General features: G+C 43.5%; 2 protein-coding genes across 2 annotated transcripts; both read left to right on the top strand.

Annotated features, from left to right (window-relative positions):
• Window positions 1-674: 674 nt before the first annotated feature.
• specc1la (sperm antigen with calponin homology and coiled-coil domains 1-like a) lies at window positions 675-16,209 on the top strand. Its single transcript, XM_041042572.1, has 16 exons — window positions 675-766; window positions 2,557-2,719; window positions 2,833-2,971; window positions 3,064-4,697; window positions 5,147-5,354; window positions 5,681-5,754; window positions 6,267-6,442; window positions 6,775-6,938; window positions 7,054-7,172; window positions 8,348-8,438; window positions 9,027-9,116; window positions 9,213-9,372; window positions 9,699-9,801; window positions 10,715-10,831; window positions 10,942-11,001; window positions 12,441-16,209. Exons 2-16 carry the CDS (start codon window positions 2,594-2,596, stop codon window positions 12,528-12,530), a joined length of 3,351 nt encoding a protein of 1,116 aa, XP_040898506.1. The 5' UTR covers window positions 675-766; window positions 2,557-2,593; the 3' UTR covers window positions 12,531-16,209.
• Window positions 16,210-16,666: 457 nt separating this feature from the next.
• Window positions 16,667-24,867, top strand: adora2aa (adenosine A2a receptor a). Its single transcript, XM_041042613.1, has 3 exons — window positions 16,667-17,013; window positions 20,059-20,785; window positions 21,991-24,867. The coding sequence occupies exons 2-3, from the start codon at window positions 20,448-20,450 to the stop codon at window positions 23,009-23,011; spliced, it is 1,359 nt and encodes a 452-aa protein (XP_040898547.1). The 5' UTR covers window positions 16,667-17,013; window positions 20,059-20,447; the 3' UTR covers window positions 23,012-24,867.
• The last annotated feature ends 296 nt before the right edge of the window (window positions 24,868-25,163 follow it).

The raw sequence follows: 25,163 nt of genomic DNA, 5'->3' as shown, positions 1-25,163 counted from the left end.
CTGTCAGCATGTAATACCTTGGTCTGGCCAAGATGCAGTGTTAACTGTACAGACACATGATGCTTCTAAAAAAAATAGTCTCTGTCTTAATAAATGTAAACTAGCAGAGGACACTGACTGGAGTGAAGATGCACAAAAACAATATGTGTCAGAGCCTTATGTGAAAACTGAGTTTGTATTGTAACCATTGGCCTGCGGCACAGGTCTGTTTCGGTAAATACAATATACCTCTGCACCACAGGAGCCACAGAGCTGCATACTCCAACCAGCTGAGACATATTATTTGCCATTTCCTCCATATGAGGCAAGAGGATTGATTCTTTTGTTTGTGTGCAGCTCTTTGTAAACTTATACATAACTGTCTGTGGTCCAGTGGCATACCATCAGACCATAGACAGTGCATTTTGTGGCTGGTTTAACTAACAGTTTTTGTAAGCATGTTATTTTGAGTTTTCAAGTTCTTCAGCTTGGACCAAAAAAAACCCCACATTTTTATCTGTGAGAGTGATCAGACTCTCAAACTCTTCCTAAAGGCGAAGGCTGTTTGTGTGAAGTAGGTGTAGCTGAACCCGCAGTATCTATGTCACTGGAGGCAAAGGTCAGAGCCTGACAGAAATAACAAGCCAAATAAATATTGTCTTTGACAGAGAAAAATGAATCACTTTGAGGAGTCTGTGTGCTTGAAGAGGAAGAAGAAGAAGAGTTGGTGCAGGATGGCAGATTTAAAATAACACCTGTAAGTAGGAAACACAGCTGAGATCAATTGGTAAAGTATTTGTTTTTGAATAAAGTGCAGTTGTGGTTTAGCAGCAGGTTATCAGCAGAGAGAAAGTACACAATGTGTTGCTCAGATGTGCACTAGTGTGTGCAAATCTCCTCCTGCTCCTTCTCCTGCTGTATCAGATCAGATTTTAATTGCTGATTCATTTTCTGTGTGTGTGTGTGTGTGTGTGTGTGTGTGTGTGTGTGTGTGTATTTATTTAGCTAAGATTCAAGGAGAAATTCTAGTCAGTGAGTGTCTAAACATTTATTCTCCTGCTATGAAACACTAGTCGGCTTCTCACAGTGTTCTGTTTTAAGTCTGATTTACTGCTGATATCTGATTTATATTTATTTCCATATCCAAACAACAAACTTCTGCTCAGGAAAACAACAGAGCACTGACTCAGAGACAGATTGTAGCTGGGTTTCCTGTGTATAATAAATCATTTCAGCTCACTTTTTCCTCTTACGAGAACTCCATGACATCCAAGTCTGTGCTAAAGTACTTACTCTTTGTCTCCAGCTGTGTCCCAAATCACTTTTTCTTACTATCGCGGCATAAAGTCACGGTCTCTTCAGACCTGAATACGTGAACAATACTGAATGATGCCTCCTGTGTTTTATACAAGGCTTTGTTCTTTGCTTACAGCCAGTTTCAACACCTCGTCCACTGCCAAATGAGCATAGTTTATTGGCAAAATTGCAGCGGGTAACTCAAACATAGTTATAGGGGCTTCATTTGTTTGAGAGAATATTTTTCTGTCATGTGTTGCTAATTCAGTACACATTTTGAATCATATCCTGCTGAAGAAATCAAGAATTTGCCCTCATTAAATTGTTATTAGGAATCTTTTCTGTGTTGTCAGGTTGTTTAAACAGAGTAACGGTGATTGTGAACGTGTATGAATACATCTTGGACAAACATGGTACCAAATGTTTCCTTGGCGGTGCAAGATGAAATGCAGTGCATCAGAGCAGTTGGCCGGTAACAGACTAACAGACTCACATTTTTTTGTCTCACCAAAAAAAATAAAAAATGACGGCAGTTGTAACGGTTTGAACTTTCACTTTGATCTGTGAGGGAATCGTCTTTTCCTTTTTTGGCTCTGCTGATCATTCTGCTCAGTGCAAGACTAAAACCCTTTGTGGCTCATCTTTGTTTGTGCTAAGGTGTAAGACCACATTCTACCCATAAATAAATATATACAAATCCCAGCAACCACCCACATAGTTTGAACTAAGTCTTTATCAGTGTCATCACCGTTGCAGTCCCCAGAGCTGTGAGGCGACACTGACTGAGGCATCACAAACACATGAGAGCCATCTAGTGGAGACAGTGGTTGACCTGTGGAAGTCTCTAGATCCCTGTTTATCTTACATTCCTGTGTCTGGGGTGGTCCTACAGCTGCCTTAACAGCTACCAAATGTAACTGCAGCAAAGACAAAAATGATAGAAATTTCAAGCAACAGACCAGTGTCCAGATATCATGATGTCAATATAAATAAACAACATTTTAAACTCCAATATCTGCATGAACGTATCATTATGGACGTCAGGAGCAAAGGCAGAATTATCCACTTTTTCATAAACCCCCAAACACCAACTATCTTGAACAAACGTAAAATCACAGAGACAGACAGAGGTTTCTCTGCTCAGCTATTCATTGTGGTCTCAGTGTTTTCTAGTGTTTGGGGAGCAGCCTCTGTGGAAAGAATTCCTCTTCCATGGAAAACTGGAGCTATCACTCTGCAGGCTGACATACATTACCTTTCTCCTCCTTCCTTTGTGCACAGATCGAGCTGTAAATGCATCGGCATCAGAGAACTCAGTATGAAGAAGTCGGTCCGGCCAGCCGTGAGTAAGGTGAGCGGAGATCGAGGGAAGGCTGAGGCCGCGGCTGCCGCTGGTACCGGAAAACCTGCAGCCAAGACCAGTACCACAGCACCGCTGTCTAAGGTAAAGACTCATCACGTGATGGACCCTTTGACACACGCCACTGTTTTACTATCTTTGAATGTGATTTTATTTTCTTGTTTGTAAGTGAATGTGTTGAATGTTTGTCCTTTCAGGTGAAAAGCAATGATGATCTTTTAGCAGCTATGGCCGGAGGGAATCCTGCATCGAGTAGTGCTGTCGCTAAGACCAAGAGGACTGCCTCTGTTGGGACTAGTGCTAACAACATAGACAGCAAGCCAAAGACAACATCAGGTATATCTAAAGTTTCACTCCTAGATATTAATTTTATTACATAACATTGTTTTACTAGAAATGTAAATATTACCCTTTTCCTCTCTTACCAGGTACTTCATCCAAGCGTACGACATCCTCGACTTCCAAGGAGCCAAATTCATCACGAGACCGTCTTCGGACATCCAGGACATCCGCTGCGAAGAAGCAGTTGGTATCAGGGACTGTGGCTGGAGATGTGTCCTCAGGGAAGCGCTCTCGCAGCCAGATCCATACAGAGTCTGAGAGCCGTATGAGCAAGTCTAAATCAGACGGCCAGATCAGCGATAAGGTGGCTCTGGAGGCTAAAGTAAAAGACCTGTTGGGTTTGGCTAAAAGCAAAGATGTGGAGATCCTACACCTGCGCAGTGAGCTGAGGGACATGAGGGCCCAGCTTGGTATGGGAGGGAAAGAAGTGCCGCTGCAGGAAGAGGCTGGGGAGGAAGAGAAGCCCCAGGTTTCAGCCATCACAGCAGCTGATGTGGAGTCCACTCTGATTCTCTTACAAGAGCAGAACCAGGCCATCAGAGAGGAGCTCAACCTACTGAAGAGTGAGAACCGCATGCTGAAGGACCGGCTTAATGCACTGGGCTTCTCTCTGGAGCAGAGGCTGGACGGCTCTGACAAGCTGTTCAGCTATGCCTCCCTGAGCCCTGACCACCTGGCAGCTGGCAGTGGACAGAGTGATGGTGGAGGCACAGGTACACTGACCTCCTCAGTGGAAGGGTCTGCCCCGGGCTCTTTGGAGGATCTGCTCACAGGACACCAACATGGAGGCTCAGCAGACAACCTCGACAGTGAATCCAGTGAGGTCTACCAGGCCGTCACCTCCAGTGATGATGCCCTGGATGCCCCCTCTGGAGCCTCCTCGTCATCTGAGTCAGAGTGCGCTCCCAGCAGGGAGCGCTCACGTAGGGGCAGCAGTGGCAATGCCAGTGAGGTGTCGGTGGCCTGTCTGACGGAGCGTATCCACCAGATGGAAGAGAACCAGCACAGCACGGCCGAGGAGCTCCAGGCCACACTACAGGAGCTGGCCGACCTGCAGCAAATCACCCAGGAGCTGAACGGGGAGAACGAGCGGCTCGGCGAGGAGAAGGTGATCCTTATGGACTCCCTGTGCCAGCAGAGCGACAAGCTGGAGCTCTACGGTCGCCAGATCGAGTACCTGCGCTCGCTGCTGGATGAGCATCATATCTCTTATGTGCTAGAGGAGGACATCAAGAGCGGCCGCTACATGGAGCTGGAGCAGCGCTACGCAGACCTGGCAGATAATGCCCGCTTTGAGAGAGAGCAGCTGCTGGGGGTGCAGCAGCACCTCTCCAACACGTTAAAGATGGCCGAACAGGACAACGCGGAGGCCCAGGAGATGATCGGAGCCCTGAAGGAGAGGAACCACCAGATGGAGCGCATCATGGAATCAGAGAGACAGGATCGGACTGCCATGGCAGCCGCACTGGATGAGTACAAGGCAGCAGTGAGCAATGACCAGGCCGAGCTGAGCCGCTGCAGAGCCCAGCTGGACCAGGAGAGGCAGAGGGTGGCCGAGCTGTACTCTCTTCACACTGCGGGGGACAAAAACGACATCTGCCAGCTGCTAGAAGGTGTGCGGCTGGGGAAAGAGGAGGCCGAGGCCAAAGCTGCAAAGATGCAGGAGGAGCTGGAACAAGCCCACAGTGAACTCAACAGGCTGCAAGAGACTTTCACTAAGGTTAGTTAAAACTCGAGCCCTGAAAGAGAACGTGAGATGTAAAATCAGAGGCTGTTACACAGACAGTGTGTGGGTTAGGGATGCAGGATAGGTGCTTGACCTAAATTAATTTTTAATTTAGGAAGCAAGATCTCAAGAGAGTTTTTGGGTTATCAAAATAAGCTCTCCTTTTATTACTGATGGATCAGAGCCAGATTTTATGTTGAAAATGTCACAGATTCAGTGGTCAGTTCTTCAGCTGACCTTTAACAAGGAGTGGCTCACATTCCTTGTTTTTACCTCACCAGCATAACACTAGACAGAGGAAATACTAAGACACGCTGTGTGCACAATACATCTCTTTATGTTACAATATGACACGGATGAAGCTTTGTTGCACATTAGTCAGCTAATTACCTCATTGCTTGTTAATAATTAAATGAAGGATACTCTTCATCCTGTGTGTGCAGCTGGACAGGGAATACAGAGACTTCCAGGAGCAGGTGCAGCAGCAGATGGCCGAACAGGAGCGCGCACTGGAGAAGCAGCGCGTGGAGCTGCAGGAGAAAGAGACCGAGATCGCAGACATGAAGGAAACCATCTTTGAGCTGGAGGATGAGGTGGAGCAGCACCGAGCTCTTAAACTCCACGACAACCTCATCATCACAGACCTGGAGAGTAAGTGGGTTAGAAACACACTCTGTAACCAACCTGAGTGCAAATTTGTTCTAATGGGCAAACTTTGACTGGGTAGTAGGTTTGTGCACCTTCATGTTTACTCAAACAGGTAGCACATGATAGTTTAGAGATCCTCCAGTTTGAAACCCAAAGCATCTTCTGAGACGTGGTGTGAATGAACATTTATCATCCTCTGTTCCTCAAAAGTTTTACTGTCCTGCTATAAAATGTCTGTCGACCTTCCTCTCGTGTCTTCTCAGACCTCCATGGTTTTGAGTTAGTCTAGTGGCATTTAAATCACAACATGTATCTTCTTTCTATCTCAGACTCTGTGAAGAAGCTGCAGGACCAGAAGCACGACATGGAGAGAGAGATTAAGATTCTTCACCGCAGACTGAGGGTAGGGGTGCTGCTCCGGGGTGGATGTTTGAGGGCTGGGGGCAGATTTAGGCTTAATATTATCTACATAAAATTTGTTTACATATAATAAATAAGTTAGTTTAATACTGATTTATCTGGACCCTGGTTAAAGCCAATGATAAGAAGTGTTTTCAAATACTCCTCTGGATTCACAGGAAGCCAGTAGAGTTTATATCTTAATGATGTGATGTGTCGTGTAGTCTTACCAGCCTTTAAGATGCTAATCAGAATTTATCACCCAAATTTTCAGTTCCCCTCTGCAGAGCTTTCTAGCATCTTTCAGCTCATTGTTTTAATTTTACAGCCCACAACTATTTTCACTTACTGTCACCTCTCCCATCGGCCCAGTCTCAGACCAAACTGCCCCTACGTCACCAAAAAACAACAACAAAACTGACTGATGATCTAATGTGTCATTTAGCCTAAATAGTGTTACACTCTCCACTGTCGTCTCATGTGTTTGTGTGTGTGTGTGTGTGTGTGTGTCCACAGGAGGAGTCAATGGAGTGGCGTCAGTTCCAGGCTGACCTGCAGACAGCTGTTGTCATTGCTAATGACATCAAGTCGGAAGCACAGGAGGAGATTGGAGACTTGCGGCGCCGACTGCAGGAAGCGCAGGAGAAGAACGAGAAGCTGAGCAAGGAGCTGGATGAGGTCAAGAGCCGCAAGTAAGAGCCACAGAGAGACGTTTGGAGCAGCTCCAGTCACGCTGGCATCGTCTGTCTCATGTTTCTCAACCAAAGGAAGGGAGATGTAGCTGCTTATTTGATTATGATGCTGGATGCTCAGTAGAAAGGATTACGTTCATTTGTCTTTGATGAATCTCACAGGCCAAATGACAAAATTATAAATAATACATTTTTAGTTGCTGTTTTCCTCATAATTGTCCCTACAACATGATGTAATTTCCTGAAGAAGAGCTATTCTCAAACCATAGTATGGAAGTTGACAGCATAGGCTCTGTGAGTGGATATGCTGAGTAGAATACTGTGTTTCCCAGGCAGGAGGAGGAGAGAGGCAGAGTGTATAACTACATGAATGCAGTGGAGAGAGACCTGGCTGCTCTCAGACAGGGGATGGGTCTCAGCCGGCGTTCTTCCACCTCCTCAGAGCCCTCGCCCACTGTCAAAACACTCATCAAGAGCTTTGACAGTGCCTCACAAGGTACCACACAACAGTGATGCAGTGCATTACATCAGGAGTTTATTTAGTTGTTTGTGTGGAGCAGGTCTAAACTGAGCCATAGGTGACTAACTGTCCCTTCTCCGTGTTAACTTAGGTCCACCTTCCAACGGCGCCTCTGTGGCTCCAACAGCCTCGGCTGCCCCGCTACCACGCACCCCCCTCAGCCCCAGTCCCATGAAGACACCTCCAGCAGCAGCTGTTTCACCCATACAGGTACAGGAGGGAAGGCTTTATGTGAATATGCTGCTAAAGTTTCCTTTTTCCCTGTGGTTAGCAAGTTATGAACTTCATGGTCCATGATGTGGAAAGTAGTCTTTGGCTTCACTACACAATATTTAAAACAGCATAAGACAAATGATAAGTATCAAGAACATCGACATCAAGAACAAACAAACAAAAACATGATTTTAAAACACAAAAATACAAAACTATAAAAATCATTTAAGAAAACTTAGAAGGACTAGATACAAGATTTAGTTTGCAACAAATACTGTGTTCTTGCACACCTGTCTTATTGACAGGTGCACCACATCAGTACCTCTTAACTGTGAAAAACATTCTGGTCTAAGAACCAAATTTATGTTTTTTAAGTAGGTAGCTTTACAGAAATAAAGTGAGTACAGAGACGCAACAGTGGGTGGGATTTTTTTTGTTGTTCTTACAGTCAAGAGTTTGGGAAAGAGGCAGGCTAATAAACAAATCCTTCTCTGTAGTTTACCACAGTTGACTACAGTATGCTCTCTCAAAATGAGAACTCTTTGTGACACACATTTTGCATGAATATTTGTACGATTGTTAGTACAAGTAAAAAATAAATGAGTACAGCTCGAAACCCCAGGAGCTCTACTGATTTTTGATTTTTCAGATTTAGCCCTTGCTGATTGGATAAACTGGTGAGAAGCTTTAGAGAAGTTAGACTGTGGGAACATGTGGGAAAACCAGGTGAATCACAGACGACAGATTATTTCAATTCAGTGTCTGTTTTTTCAAAACTGTGGAATAAGATGGCAAACTGGACACATTGGACGTTCATTTTCTCAAACATTAGTCAATTAATAACAATTAGTAAATGGAAACGCTCTGAATTTTAGTGTTGCAGTTCATTATTGATCAATATGGTGATTATTCTCATTATTCTCACTTAATTGTTTTGTCTACAAAATGTCAAGTAGAATTTTCTCCTCTCAGGGAAGGAAGATTTAATCCTTTCGATTTTCTGAAAAAATTTATATCACCAAGTTTGTAGATTCTGAGTTGTCTGTGTCAAAAAACCCAACCTGTATCACTATTAAGCAATGTCATATACTGCATTTTATATTGTATTTCTATCAACCAGGGCTATTCATGGAATTTGTAACACAGAAAACTGTAATTCATTGCTGTTTCAGAGACACTCCATAACTGGGCCTATGTCAGCAGCCAAGCCGCTCTCCTCACTGAGTGACAAGAGGCCCAGCTACACAGACATCACCATGCCAGGTGAGGCAGCCATCACAGTGATGATTTAAACACACGCCATATATTAATAATGATACTGAAAATTAAGTATAAATATGTAATTTAAGTATAAATATGTAAGAGGGCAGAATACTGTACTCTAATTATGGACAGCACACAGGAAATGCCAGAGTCCTTTGTTCTCAGCTATCCTTCTGTCATAGGAAACATAACAGTTAATGGGAAGGGACGGTCCCCTCTGTCATGAGAAATAAAGGAACAGTGTTTCCCCACAGGCCTGGAGTTGGGAGTTAGTAGGTTTACTGCATTCTGACGTCATTTTTTTTAGTTCATGAAAACAGTGTAGTGGACGATAAGAGGGAAATAATGAGCCACCACTTACTGTAGAATTTCCCTCAGCCCATTTTCTCCAGTAATGAGTTCAAGTGTTTCATGTGAACATGCAGACGTGGCTGTCGCCAAGTTTATTTTTCTTTGATTTATAGTTTTCTTACTAAGTGAGTCGATATTCCCTGAGCTCCGAGGGGTTGGAATGCGACTCTTTGTTACATCTAATTTAAGAGAAAGTCCCTTATAGAAACACTCGTACTGTATGTGATGTATCCACAGCTGAGCACCTTCTCAGGGCAACCTCGGCTAGCCGACCTCCATCTGTCCTCCAGAGGGTGTCCAACATGGACTCCACCAAGGCAATCTCAGGTCAGAGATGCTAGTTAAGTTATAAGCAATAACTCAATCTCATTCCATTTTAATAAAAAAAAATAATTGTCTCTTCTGTCTTGGTGTCCTGAGCAGTGTCCCGCAGGAGCAGTGAGGAGATAAAGAGGGACATGTCAGCTCCAGATGGTGCCTCCTCTTCCTCCCTGATGGCAATGAGTGCAGCCTCCTCTCCACTCTCCCTGTCCTCCTCCTCTCCCACCGCCTCAATCACCCCCACAGCACGCAGCCGACTAAGGTACTTCCTCTGCCTCACCTGTACGTGGTGCTAATTGGCAGATGTGAATTACTTTATTTGCCCATAATCCAGCAAGCATGCTCACACTGTGTGTTTAAAGTCATCGATTTTAATCTGTCACCTGCCTGTGTAACATCACGTCATTATACTGAAGCTGTGATTGGTCTGCTGTGAGAACATACAGCCCAAGTCATGTCAGCCTTCCTAGCTCACTAAGCACATGTTTACCACATAATGTGTCTGTATAATATGCCTCTCTGACAGTTAATCTTTTCAAACTGTGGTACAGTGTTTGCTTACTTGTCTCTTCTGTGTGTCCACTACAGAGAGGAGAGAAAGGATCCGTTGTCAGCACTGGCCAGAGAGTATGGAGGCTCCAAGAGAAATGCTTTGCTAAAGTGGTGCCAGAAGAAGACTGAGGGCTACCAGGTAGGCTAACGTCCTGTCACTGATTTGTGCCAGCTGATCCAAACTGTCTGTAACTCCTGCAGGGCTTGTGCAGAAAACAATGACGACTATAAGGGGTTTGGTTACATGAAAATCTTCCTTGTCTCTTCTGCCTCCTGTTTCAGTCTAGTGTGAGGATGGTGTTGTTGTTATTACGCATGCATAGGGTCCTTTTTTGTAGGTGTTAATTGATGACTGCAGTGCGGTTTCTTTCCTGAGACAGTTGACTCAAAGAATGTCTGTCTGAACATGCGCACAGACAGTCGACCTGTAGACACTGGCCTAGAAATGAGCAGGTTTGTCAAGCGCCACTTGCTATATTGAGATGATGTTTATCCCTTTTAACTGAAGTAGGTTATGGTTACCATGGCACCTTAGGTCCTCTCCAGGAAGTGTGCCACATTTAACATATCCTGTCAGATACCTGACACAAACATGAGGCCTTCTCTGAATCATTGTGTATCTAGATTATAGTTTTGACACAGAGGAGACTTGAGCATCTAGTTACATATAACGTCAGTGAGTGTTTGCAGGGGCGTGTAAATCTTTGATTTTAAAGGTCAGATGGCAGTTGATGGTGGAAAAGATGATATATGTGATACAGATGAGTAATGTTGATACTTAAAATCCCAGAACCGTCATGAGCTTGAGCTGCTCTTCTTTAAATCATTTTAAATAGCTCCATGACAGCTGAATTTATTGTGACTGCAATATTGTTGGAGGCGATGTTGAAAGCCTGTAATATACAGTGGCTGGCAGTGACATTCACGACCTGGGTTAAAATGTTGTACCCTCTAAGTTCGGATAAGGACCAGAAATTGGTTTTCTATCAACTTTGTCCTTGGTTGTAAATGTTTAAATCAAAGTGTAACTGGATCGCCGCTGTGTTTTTCAGAACATTGATATCACAAACTTCAGCAGCAGCTGGAATGATGGCCTGGCTTTCTGCGCTGTGCTCCACACCTACCTGCCTGCACACATCCCCTACCAGGAGCTCTCCAGCCAAGAGAAGGCAAGTGGTGATCAGAGGAAAACCCCAAACTTTAATTATCAACACTTTTATCTTTGCTGTTTGTTTGGCTGTTTCACTGTGGGACTTAAACTCTCTCTTCTTTTCCTCAGAGGAGAAATTTCACCTTAGCTTTCCAGGCTGCAGAGAGTGTCGGCATCAAATGCACTTTGGTAAACTTTATCATATCAATATGGAATGACTTACTGTGACTAATATGTAAAAGTAGAAACAGAATAAGTGATTAATTGTAAAGAAAGGAGGCATATTCTTAGTATACCCAAGCACTTTTGGGTCAGATTTGAAATGCCTGAATTTTTAGGGTTAGGGTTAGAATTATGTACACTCCAGAGAATGTGTACAGAAACATGTATGCAGATAATGTTTGTTTTTCTCTTGATGATGTTGGAAGGCATTATGTTTGACTCAAATTTGTTCTAGTTCCCTTTGTTTTTTTGGAGTTATTTATTATTTTTATATCTTTTTTTTCTAGACTTTCCTAACTCATAGTGCAAGTGATTTTCAACCATTAACGTTGCTCATTCTCATCATTAACCAGAGATGAGCTACAGCTTGCGTTGCAGTTGTAGAGTGTCTCAGTTTTAGTTTCAGTTTTAGCCTCATAAACTTCATTGACCTGCTTGTGTGTCAGTCATTACAAAGCCAAACTTTGTACAAAAACCCTCAAAATTTTACTAAAGTTCAACACATAACCCTCAAAAACTCTCAGCTGGACCATTTTACTCTCTGTTACAAATTAAACAAACAAGATATAACATGTTGATCAGTGATCAGTTAGAGGTCCTGGTCGGTGGCTTTACTTAACTTTGGATAGAGCCAGTCTAGCTTTTTCCCCTGTTTCCTGTCTTTATGCAAAGCCAGAGGTGTCCAAACTGTTCCACAAAGGGCCATGTGGCTGCAGGTGTTTGTTCCAACCAATCAAGAGCAACCAGCTGTCTGAAGACTGAGATCAGTTGATTAAATGAATCAAGTCTGGTGTGCTGCTGCTTGGCTGGAACAAAAAGCTGCAGCCACACCGGCCCTTTGTGGAACAGTTTGGACACCTCTGTGCTAAGCTAAGCTAACTGCCTGTCGGCCTAGGTAGCTTTGTATTTTTCCCATATAAATCTACTCATCATCTTCTTGGAAAGAAAATTAATTAACATGTTTCCCAGATGTTGAACTATTCCTTTAAGAAGAAGTAAACTGTACAGTAGGTTAAGGGGTTGATTACATAAACATCACACAGGATATAGCCTCTGTTGATTTCCTGCCTGGTTCATAATTATTATTATTTGTATGTTATGTGTGAGCCTTGTCAGAGACACATTTCCTCTGTATTGGACAATAAGGTTCTTCTGATTCTGAAGCTTTTTTGAGTGTGGAAGTAGTAGTTTGACAGCAAGTCCTTCACTCAGAGTTCACTTACGAGATTTCTTTTGGAGCTTAAAGCCACGACTTCAATATCAGTATATTATTCAATATCATGGAGATTGTTCAGTTGTTTCCACATACGTGCACCAAATGAGCTGTGAGCGATCTTGTTCAGTAAAACAAATAGAGAGGTTTAGCAGTATCTTTCCTCCTTAACTGTGTCTCTTTTCCATTCCAGGACATAAATGAGATGGTGCACACAGAGAGGCCAGACTGGCAAAGCGTCATGACCTATGTCACTGCCATCTACAAGTACTTTGAGACCTGACTTCACCGTCTCACCCGCCCCGCTCCTGCAGCACAGTCAGTGCCACGCCAGCCCTCCTGAGCTCTCTGCAACCTTTCAACGCCACAGTCAACTGTTATACCTCACTGACCCCCCCCCCCCCACCACCCCTCCCACGCACCACAGCAACACCCAGTCACGCTGCATGCCGGTCCTCAGTATTTAGAAACACTAGGCAAACCACAACCTCACTGGACACAACAGCTACTCCATCCTCCCAGTACAGAATAGGAGGCGCTACGTGTAGAGTTATAGTCCAAGGGCTTGCCTGAATGTCTACTGTTACACTCGTAAGTCATTGTGAACCAAGTGTGAACTGACCAGCGATGAACTCCTCTATATCATCTTTGCCTTCAGTTCACATGTGAAGGAGCAGCATGGAAACCAAGTCTCAGTGCCTTCTACCTGGCTTTTCCCCTCTAATATTTCCCCACACGTAACTCAGTTTCCAGTCTGTTAAAGGGGAATTCAAGCAAATCTGACTTTAAGTGTTCTACTTTGCAAGAGGAGAAGTTTTCATAAACGGTCACAGTGTTTTTCCTTTTGTTTGATTGTGAATATTTTGTGGAAAATGTGTGCTCCTGCAGAACAACAAACCAAATGTTGGAATTTCCCCACAACCCTGAAAATTCCCTACTGACAGTAATTCAGACAGACGCAGCCTTTTTGCACCAAGTCTTCCAGACGTTTCAGTACGATACAGATGCCTCTCTTTCAATGGATAAAGTGCCTGTGTGAGTTTTGATGCAGGAGAGCAGGAGATGAACTCTTCCTGTGGGCAGAAGCAGCACAGAGGCAGTGTGGAAGAGTCTTCTCACTACAGTCTGTGAGGCTGAGGATTAGAGGAGTTGTTGCCAAATATGCTTCAGAGCCTTTCGATTGTTCATTTGTTTTTGTTTTTTTTTTGTTTTTTTTCGGTCATCAGGACAGACGGATGCTGCAGACAGCTACTACGTCAGCATCTGTGACTGTTTGATTTTCAAGCACAGAAATATGCTACACTCTACAACACTGCTACACGTTCTACACGTTGCAGCCCTAACACACTAATCGATTCATGAAGGTGGACTAGTAGTCATTTGATGTGTATGGATTTCTGAACACTAATCTTACAGCTGTATAATGTGAGTGTTTGCATTTTGTAAGCCTGCATTTACCACCTTGTACTTAGACTTCATTAGGCACATACAGCACACAGCATCATTTCATCATAACCAAAATATGAGTGAGAAAAATATAGGTGTTTTTTTTTTTTTTTTGTTTTCATAAAATGTGTTTTGAATGACAAGATAAGTTCTGTTTAGAGCAGAGAGCCTTAAACTTTATCAGCTTAGGGCTTTTATTAAGAAGAAGAGTCTCTCACCCAGGGGCTGTGCTGTAGTTTTTAGAAACCAGACAGATTCATAGGTGACGACTTGTGATTGTAGGTCAATGCAGCACCTCAGTAAAGGTATAGTTAAGTTTATTGTGAAATACAGTTATTCACTTCCTTGCAGAGAGTTCGATGAGAGGACTGATATAACTTAAATGTTCTGTACAATACATATGAAGCTAGAGCCAGCAGCTGGTTAGCTTAGCTTAGCCTAGATTAGCATAAAGACAAGAATCAGGGAGAGTCAGCTCGGCTGGCTCTTTCCAAAACTGTCACACCTTAAAGCTCACTAATGACCACATTATTACAAAAATGGTAGCGTGAAGCTGACCAGCTGTAGTTTGACAGATGGTTATGTGCTGGACATTTTCTTGGCATGAAGTAGTGACTTCCTGGAGTCTCCACTGGTGGCGAGTGCTCCTGGCAAAGAGGAGTAAATAACCACACATGAAACTACAACTTGATGTTTTAGATTTTGTTTTTGTTTTTTTAGCTTTAGGAAGATTTTGTCACCTTTGGACAGAGCCAGAACAGCTGTTTCCAGCCTAAGCTAAGCTATCCCTGCTGCTAGTTGGAGAGTGGTATCGATCTTCTCATCTAACTCGTGGCAAGAGAGAAAATAATCCTATTTCTCAAAATGTCAAACTCTTCCTGAAACATCAGCACATGTTGCAAAACCATTTATTTTGTACATGAAGAACAAAATATGCAGAAATGATCAGAGAATTCATTGTGCCATTGACCTACTTTGTGTGTTAATGCTGATGCTGTGTCAGACAGGTAGTTTTTTAAATTCTTCGTGTGAGTATCACTATAGAGAAACCTTGTAGCACAGTGTCATTTAGTTGATTTCAGTGGGCAGCGCTGCTGTAATGCTGCTGACTGCTGTGAGTCTGTGGTGCCACAACATACCAAGTTCACTGTATTTATTTGCATGGTTTCCAATCATTGTAGTGAGGTCATTGCTTTATTTGTGTGTGTGTCTGAAGTGTATATGAATTTATTACAGTAAGTAGCTGCACTGAGATAAGCTTTTTATATTCCACACTAAATTCCTGCCTTAACAGTTTAGCCGAAGCTTCTGCGAGTGAAACTGTGACATTTCAGACGTCGGTTATCTTTCCTCACCAGGCACGTGTGACAGTGTGAAAATAGTTCCTGAATCAAGCTCCTTACTATTTGTTTCTCTTGAGCAACACCAATAGTGAATGACGGGCATAAACTGTTTTGGGAAGTTGGTTGAATTCCCTCATGCGTCTGATGAAGGTGACTACACACTGTTTTGGTTTGGATCAGATGAAGCTGCCAGCTGGTATTAATAGCAACATCAGAAACCACGTTTTTTTGCCAAACCACACGGCCACAATTTGTACAACCACATTAGACAGCAAGTGATTTAAAGTTAGCACAAGAACCTGCAACAGTGACAGTTTCTTTTTGTGTACAAGAGAGAGTACGAGTGAGTTATTTAATGACATTTGAAAGCGTTGGCTCTCTGTTGATGGATTTTGTGATGCCATGATGCTGAGGATTATCAGCCAACAGTTTTATTGTGTTCTGCTCGATTCCACCGCTGGCCCACGTGTTTTATTGTTCCCGACAGGAACATCTGAGAGCTACAGAAAGATTTGAAACCTCTCGATCATGGAAGCGGAATGTGTTTTGATCACGCTTTAGTGATCCTGGGACCTTATGAGGTCCACTGCGTGCTGATGTGGAGTGATTGATGATCGCTGAGCCCAGCCAGCTGAGGAGAGACCAGACGGCTGGCGAAAGCTGGGAAGCACATTCCACCTCCGCACGATGCAGCCATGACGGACGTGTTACATGGTTAGGGACCTTAGATGACGCCCTTTAAGTGCATGGCTTTACCACAAAGGAAATGTGAACATGTGCATTTATGACTTTATTGGGTCCACTTCATCATGCTACATTTATTTTTCTCTGTTTACTTGAAAATGCTCTGAGAATTCCACTGAACCTGCTTTAGTTTGTTCTTTTTGTTTCCATGTTGCCTTGTTTTTTAACGGTTCACGTTTTTTTGTTGTTCACACTGATCACACTACATGCAGTGCTGAAATGTTCCCACGGCAAAGTTAAAGCTGAATGTGTGTGTGTGTGTGTGTATGTGTGTGTGTGTAAAGGGATTAAGCTACAGTATTAAGTGCACACTATGATGATAATCAGCTGTAAAAAAAAACAATGCTGTCTGGTAAAAATGTGTACAGCACTTTGGTCAACTATGCTTGTTTTAAACGTGCTATATAAATAAACTTGATTTTGGTTTTATGTTTTTGCTTTGTTTTTTTTTCTGGAGGAAGTTATAAAAGCCCATCTGAACCAGCCATGCATGTTGTCACCACTGTCTTTGTGGAAGTGGTTTCACGTTTACTTACTTTTTGAGTCCACTTACAATAAATGATGAGTAGTGTGTGAAATTTAAACAATGATGAGGCTGTTACTGGGCCTCTGCTCCTTCACTGAGTAATAATAACTGGATATTTGGCTTCCAGAGAAAGAAAATGTCTAGATGAACTGGACTACTTGACTCATTTGACTCAGGTTTTACAGCAGACACACCAATTTTAATGTGTGTCATCGACTGACACAGCAGACTTAAACAGATCCGCCCCTGGAGAGGAAACAGGGGCACAATCAGTCTGAATATGGCTTTATGAGGGAGGGGTCTGTGTGTGTGTGTGTGTGTGTGTGTGTGTGTGTGTGTGTGTGTGTGTGTGTGTGTGTGTGTGTGTGTGAAGGAGAGGAAGAGAGCAGGTCTCATCTGTCTGAAGTCAAACACTAAAGAAGCGGTGTAATTTCTTGTAGATGGAGCCGGAGACATTGATCTGGAGCTGAGCAGCGTGTCGAGCTGAGCTCACTGAGGCGGTTTGTTTAACCTGATTTCAGCCACTGAACTGAGGAAGTTTCACACTTGTCGGTTCATCAGTGGGAAGTGAAAACGATCATAATTTGCCTTTGGTGTTTTTTTGGGGGGGATCGCGCGTTTTATCACCTTATCTTACGACGTGCTGTTGGACATTAAAAATTTCATCAGTCAAATCTACATTTTGTCCTAGAAAACGGTGAAAAAAGGTGAGTCTTTTTTATATATATCTCTTTTTTATAGGCTCTCTGACAGAAAGTTTGATTCTGCATCAAACCAACAAAACCTGGCTTTTGTTCTATGTACTATTAATAATCAAGTCGATCACATTGCATGCATGAGACTAAGCCTTCCGACCACAGCGTGTCTAACTAACACTACCTGTGGCTTCGCGTGTGAGCTCTGCGGCATCTGAAAGCGCGAGGTGAGCGCGTGAGGAACGCGGTTAGGTGATGTTCGGTACACACTGTCCCACCCGAGGTGTTAGTTTCATCACCTGTGACAACAAAACCAAGCACGAGATAACCCGTAGACAGTTCCCTGCAGTGAGCGTGTGACTTTCTTAACAGTGAGTCCACGAGGTCCCTGTCCTCCTGTGGTGCGTTTACCTGGACTAAGGTCAGAGAGGCTCGTTCTCTTCCCGCTGTTTGATGCTCTTACGGTTTTAAAAACGTGTATGCCACTCATGTTAGGATAAAAAAAACAAACAAACTTGAACATGTGAACCATGTGGGTCCATCTTATGACATGGCCAGATCAAGCTTTGTGGGTGGTCTGATGCAAGAAGTTGCTGTTGTTGTGCCCCCACTGAACACCCCTGATTAAGGAAATAATAAAGCTGTGAGTACTGCAGTTTGACAAAGGGCGTGTCTATAAACCACGCACTCAATTTTTAGTAGAAATAAAACAACAATGCTGCAGTAATTAGCTCATATTGTCCGTAATTAATGCAGTTTCTCTCTGAGTCTGGGGTTGGTTGGTATTAAAGTCTTGTTTGAAAATCAGCTGCATGGTCATGTTCAAGCTTATATTTCTGTGGATAAATGTTAAGTTTGGGGAAGGTTTGACTCAACCAGGACTAAAGTTAGTGCAAAACAAGAACAAGAAAAGAAAAACTAAGAAAATTTTATTTTTAGAAAGCAAAATGCCTGCATATTGACAAAAAATACCATAAAAACCTCTGCAAAAAGAAAAAATAAGAGAGAGAGAGAGAGAGAGAGAGAGAGAGAGAGAGAGAGAGAGATTACATTCACAGTAGAAAAGGTGGCAAAATGGGGAAACAACAAAAAAGTCAACAAGTACAAGTACAAAATATTTATGGAGATGACAAAGTTGGGTCCACATCTCCAAAGTACAATATGATCAAATGATCAAAGGCCTCATGTTAGGTCCCGCTGTGTTAGCTGTCCCGTCTAAAGGTTGATGTTGAGGAAATTACCAAAGCTAAATGACCACAAACAGGAAGTCAATCAGTCTGATCACTCTGCCAGCAGCCATGTTGTCACTCGGAGTGTAGATCAGCATCACACACACTGACAGTGGCTCTTATCAGGAAGCTTAAGATCTGATGTAAGTTCCTCCTGTGCTTTCTCTGAATGCCAGCAGGAATACAGCAAAGTGATTGGTTTTCTTGGTGTAGCAGGGTTTTCAGTCAAGCTTGTGTAGCGTTGTTGTCGTATGTTAATCCTTAATTCACTTACTGATTATTCAAAACATCGCAATCGCGTGTCTGAATACAAAGCTGCTTTTAAATTTCTGTTTCCTGAAGTGGCCAGTGTTCACCAGAGCCTGTCCTCAAGAAAGGCTTCACTTTCCCCTGTTTCACTGTTAATCCCTGGAGTTTCTCCATCATTCCACCTCAGCTTGTTATTGTAGGATACGTTGCTAGCATGGGAGAATCACTGCCATAGTTTTCAGAGATTCATTATTTCCTCTGCTGTCCTCTGGGATTTTTGTTATGGACACACCGCTGCTGCATAAAACATTATAATACACTGCAACATAACACCAAACTCCACTGACATCAAGACCGAGAAACAGCCAGGGCTCAGAGGAAAGAGACCAACAAAAACTTTATTTGTAAGTCAAACAGAATGAACAAAAAAAAAAAGAACTTCCTGATAACTATCACCCTTGAAATAACAAGTCTTTGGTATTAATGAAAAGGTCTCATCCAACCCAAAAGGAGACGTCTGACTGGGAGAGCAAAGACCTTTGTGTTCCAGCACAGCTGTTGTCTCCTAAAACTCTGTGTAACCTCAAGAAACATTCCCTCTGAGGGAATTCAGCACCACAAAAACAGCACATTTCTGTTTGTTAAGCCTCGTATGGCCGCTGGCTTGTGGATGTCAGGGAATTTAACTACAGTATAATGCACTAATTTAGAATAGACCAGGAGCCATATTTATCACACTTCCAAGAATTACACTGAAAAGTGTCTGACAGGACACATTACAGATTACCAGCTGCAAACAGTGAGCTAAAACAACACAGTGACTTTAGCATATTTCTTCAGATGACATATCATAGTTTATCATGAGGTTCATCATGAGCCATGATATATGATCCAGTCATTTCGAAACATGTGTCAGAAGGCGTGTGTTCTCCTCTGTCTCAGAAATTCTGTCTCATTTTTCTGATTAACATGTTTTATCAGAAAAAATGATAAGTGAACTTTTATTCTTAAAACTTTGCTATAACATATTTTTTCTGGCCTCTTGGAGGCAGTGAAAACAACACAACATTGATATATTATCACCTTTCTGGCAAACGGAGGCTAATTTACACTTTAATTTGGAGCTGATGTTTCTGACCACCTGGGAAACGTAAATCCAATTTTAACTTCCTTTTAGCTTAATTTTGCTCTTCACCACCTCCTGTGGGAAATTCTCTTTAGCTGCTGAACACTCACCAGCAAGTCACTGATGGGAGGTTAGGCATATGTGGGAGGGAGAGGTGGTAGAGAATAGTTTGTCTGACATATGTAGTGTTGACGTGTGTGTGATGTACCACTGTTTGTAACTTTGTATAATGTGTCTTGTCTTGCTAATGTAGTGGTGCTCTGTTATTGTGCCTGTGTTTTAGTTACCATAGGCCTCCAGCTGAAACTTAGCTTCGAGGTAACTCTGGTGAAATACATCAGATGGTATCTACGGTAAACACTGTATTCGATGCTACTGTGTGTCACTGTTGAAATTCACTTCCTTAATGGTAAAAGCATTTCCTCTTTTTCACTTCTGCACCTCTGTCTGCAGCGACATAACGTTCCAGTGACTTGCGTTGTTGGCATCATCTCAGCCCCTTGAGAAGTTCATGGGAAAAAAAAAAAAAACGCTGAGGGGAAGGACCTGAGGAGAGAGCACAGCAGAGCAGCTTTTTTCACCGGGGGGAATGGAGGCGACTGTGTCCTGCGTCTGGATTTAGGAGGAATGATAGATTATTCTGCAGCTGAATAAACCTCTTCATCAGCTGTTTGAGCCGAGCAGGTGTGAAGGAGCTGCTACAGCTGATTGGAGAATCTGGTGGATGTTTCTGGAGGTGTCGGAGGTGAGGAGGCTGAGCTCAGCGGCTGCCAGGCTGCAGCTATGGTCGTTGAGACGAGCTTTCCTCCCTCCTCATCAGTGACCTTGGCCTTTGTCTCACCATGCCGGACTACACCGCCGCCTTCGTCGTCTACATCATCCTGGAACTGCTGATTGCTGTGTTCTCCGTGCTGGGCAATGTGCTGGTCTGTTGGGCCGTGTGCCTCAACAGCAACCTACAGAGCATCACCAACTTCTTTGTGGTGTCGCTGGCGGTGGCTGACATCGCCGTGGGCGTCCTGGCCATTCCCTTCGCCATCGTCATCAGCACAGGCTTCTGCTCCAACTTCTACGGCTGCCTGTTCATCGCCTGCTTCGTGCTGGTTCTGACACAGAGCTCCATCTTCAGCCTGCTGGCCATCGCTATAGACCGCTACATTGCAATCAAGATACCGCTCAGGTCAGTGACCCAGAGGACGCTGCACTGGGGACTTTGTAGTAGTTATCAGTCAGAGAGAAAGAGAGAAAAGTTTGGCACCATGTTCTGATAAGACACCATTTATAAAGGATTTAATAAATCATTTACTAATGCTCTTGTACTATGTAGATTGCTGATAGTATAAAAACGTCTAAAGCCTTAAGAAAGGACACTGTATGAGAAAATGGTACCAAAAGTTCTTAACCATGGAAGAAAAAGAAAAACACACACATTTACAATGTGCCATAACTTTTCTCCTTCTTCTTTATTTTTCTCTGATCTGTTTCTTAGTCCCAGGCAGTGAAGGTCTCACAATAAAACGTCATACATTTCTGTCTATCAGTAAAGACATGACTTTTGAACCAGAAAGTCTCATAAGTGTGTCCAGAAATGGCATCTCCCACGAGGCAGTGTCCCCCCAGAGCAATCAGATGAATATTCCTCTAATTGCTTATACAGGCTGCGTAGCCCTGTTGTAAATCCAAGTGTAATCTGCTGTGCTTGTCAGTTCAGTTTATTTTGAACGTCAGCTCAGATTTGCTGTGGTATGTCTACAGCCATGAAAACCTATCACGTAATGATGTGCTGACCAAAAGTGATACTGTAGCTCGAGCTGTCACCTCATGGTACCAAACTGTTCAACCTCAGAGCCGCACCGAGCTCGGCCTTCCTGTTTCCAGGACTCAGACAGTCTGTTTTCACACAGTCTCCTCCTCCTGCTGAGGATACGTGAGGGTTTGCCTGCGTGGTTTTTGCATCCCTGATGGAGGGGAGGGTTGTTTTTGTAGCACTAACCTTTGCACTTTAACATCTTAAGAATGTGATAGAAACAAGCCAAAAATCTCAGCTGCTCTCCCACACTGTGCGACAGGCGTCCTCAAAATAGACTCTTCCTTTGAGGAGTACTGAAAGACTTTGTTTGTTTATCCTTTTTCTTTCAGTTCCGGGCTGTGGGACGTTTCCAAAGAACAATCAGATCAGCAAATTATAAGTCAAAGGCAACATACACTGTGTACAAAATAAGATTAATTTACTGTATAGTTTTGTATCTAACATGAGATAATTGTTGGAAACTTTTTCATAACGACTATAGATAATTTTTTTTAGGAGTGTTCTTCTGGGAAGAACAGACTTTTGAGCTGACAGACACAGCTGATGCTTGATGTTTGTATTGTCTCCCTCTCCAGGTACAACAGTTTGGTGACAGGCCAGCGAGCTCGAGGCATCATCGCCATCTGCTGGGTTTTATCCATCATCATCGGTCTGACCCCAATGATGGGCTGGCACAAGCCAGCCGAGATCATAAACAGTACCTGCCCGCCCGGTCTGATGAAGTGCCTGTTTGAGGAGGTGGTGGTCATGGAGTACATGGTCTACTTCAACTTTTTTGCCTGTGTGCTGATTCCTCTGCTGCTGATGCTGGCCATCTACCTGTGCATCTTCATGGCAGCTCGTTACCAGCTCAGGCTGATGGAGGTGAAAGCAGTTCACGGGGAGAAGTCGCGCTCCACACTGCAGAAGGAGGTCCAGGCTGCCAAGTCTCTGGCCATCATTGTCGGGCTGTTTGCTGTCTGCTGGCTGCCTTTACACATCATCAACTGCTTCACCCTCTTCTGTCCTGAGTGTCCTCGTCCTCCGGTCGGGATCATGTACGTGGCCATTATACTCTCTCACGCCAACTCTGTGGTCAACCCCTTCATCTACGCCTACCGTATCCGGGAGTTCCGACACACCTTCCGTAAGATCATCCGGCGCCACGTCCTGGGCCAGCGGGAGCTGTTCGAGAGTGGCAGCAGCAAACGCAGCTCCACTCACAGGAGCATCACAGACTCCATCAGACTCAAGGCGAATAACCTCAGCTTTCAGCTTTTCACAGAGCACAGCAGCAGCAGTAGCTGTGAAAGCTCCTACCGCTGCCCTACTCACATCTCTCCTGTAGGGGGAGGACTGGTGGCGGTATCCCACCCACCTCTGTCAGTCGTCATCTCTCACTGTCCTAAGATTGGGCCGTGTCCATTGCAAGCCCTCAGACAAACCCAGATCCCAGGGTGTCATCATCTACAGTATGCAGAGCAGCAACATGGCTGCAGCGGAGCGGCAGTGGTTGAGGATAAGGACAAACCGGACCTCGGCTCTGAACAGGTTGCATCGCTGTTCCACAAGCAGGACAGGAAGAGCTACTTTGGTGAGGTGGAAAAAGTGTCCTGACGCAGGGGGGATTGTTAGCTAATATTCAGGAGCTGCACAGTGAAATGTCAATGTCAGCTCAGCAGCAACTGTCAGAAGCGGATCGGGACATATACGGATCCACAATGGAAATGGGAGCACTGTAACCATCTCCACAGTTTAAATGCAGAATAAGAGTGTGAAAGCACTGTTCAAGAGGTTGTGCTGCTTTGTAACATGTGCTTCATGACCCAGAGGGGGTTAAATCTACTGAGCCCTTGGCATGTCTGTCTTTAAGGTGCAGGCTCTTCACACATCAAAAACCGCTTCTAATTTCAGCCAACAAGACTAAACGCTTCCTCGTCCTCTTTGCTCGAAGTTCATTGATGCACTTTGAGCAGTGAAATTGTGAGAGCTACTAAAGCTCAGGCAATGTGGAGAGGAGGGACAGAATGAACCTCTGCTGAAACATTCAGAATGGAAAGAGCATTGATTGTTGTCTTTTCAGTGTGTCCCTCTTTGTTTAGCTGCAGGTTTAAAAAGTGTGCGAGAACATTTGATCCTGCCGCGTCTGATGAAGGGGTCTGAAGGGGCCTTTGGCTCAAGACAAGAACATTAAATTCAGTAAATTATTGATACTTTTCTTTTTAATTTTCAGGGATATGGATATAAACACACTGTCTGATGGGTTTCATCTCATCACATCACCATGAGCATGAGCCGTTTTTAGCTTCACCCCATCCTGAGGCCCTGTAAGGTGCACAGGCAGCACCACTAACCTGCAAAGCAAATTTTCATGCGTAAAGTTAAAGATTTTTCACTTTCCTTTCTTGCACATTGTATTTTCAGCTTTTTTTTCCCCAAAAGATTTGAATGGGCTCTGATTTCACTTTGGGGCCCGGGCTGTTTTCAAAGTGGTCTAAATAATCAAGGACGGTTCTGTTCCCAGTGATGGGTTTGTTCATGTTTGTGTCAATAGCAATGTAAAGTTTCACATTTTTAAAAGCATAAACCTCAGAGTTGGTCATGTGATGCTGAAATGTAACCTTATATTTCTGTTTGCTCAGTGTGACAACGTGACTTGATTGTGTGCTTATTTAAGTTAAATTCATGTTGACTTCTGACTTATGTTTGATGAATAATGGGAAATAATTTGACAAGGAATGTAAATGATCACATTTTAGACTTAAATCAAACTCATGGAAGATTTTCCGTTTTTTGGTTGTTGTTGTCTTTTTTTCTTGACAAATTCATCCTCAGTCCAGTGCAGCTATTACCTTCTGTGTTTTCACAAGGAGGTTGATACACATCCTTAAATAAATTGATTTATGTTTTCGAACTGAACTTACTGTGTTTGCATTCAGCAGTGGCCAGAAAATGTTCCCAGTCGTTATTCAGTAGCCGTAGAAACAGCTCCAGGCTTCCCACTGGCTTTTCACCAGGCAGGGCCATGTTTCATATCAGATCTGAAGGTCCATAGAACTGAGTCACAGATCTGGTTTGCTCATCCTGGGAAATGGTTAGTTAAGCAGTCGAACTATCTTTAGAGTTCTTTATTTTCCCAGCTTTTATTGAAATTCTCCTGTGAGTTCAGGTTACGGGGCTCAGAGCCTTTGTGCTTTTGAAAGCTTCCCCTGGGGTCTTTAATGCTTTTCCACAGAATCACCACAGAGACCTCCTGAGTCCTCACACTCTGTTGCTGTCCTGTGTGGCAACATATTGTCCCCTCAGCTGAGTTTTACCTGGTTCAAAATATTATGCTAAGCTGCAGCTCTATAGGAGATCAATCAGGAAACGCAGTTGTCAATGCAAAAGAACCATAAAAGCTTTCTTGTGTATTTGTCAGAAAATCGTTTTGTTTGAAGCTGCTCTAATAAATGTTTTTATATGAAAAGGAACATTTTCTTCTTCTTTCTTCTCCTTTCTTTCCTGGAGTTAGCTGATGAGATCGATACGTGCTGATATCTATCTAAATATGAAGCTGCAGCCAACAACAGACTGGAAACAGGAAAGCAAGTTAGTAAGTTCTATGGTGGGGACTGTTTTTCCTGTGAACTGGACTGTGAACTTGGACCGCCTCTTCAGAATCTGGATCAAAACTCTTTATCTTACGTATAACATTCAGCAGAGCACTGTTGGGTTGGGCCATTCAACTCATTAGTTCCAATCTATGACGGGAAACAATAAAACCTCT

This window comes from Toxotes jaculatrix, chromosome 7, assembly GCF_017976425.1.
Source record: "Toxotes jaculatrix isolate fToxJac2 chromosome 7, fToxJac2.pri, whole genome shotgun sequence".
Lineage (NCBI taxonomy): Eukaryota > Metazoa > Chordata > Actinopteri > Toxotidae > Toxotes > Toxotes jaculatrix.
This window is presented reverse-complemented; position numbering and strand designations above follow the sequence as displayed.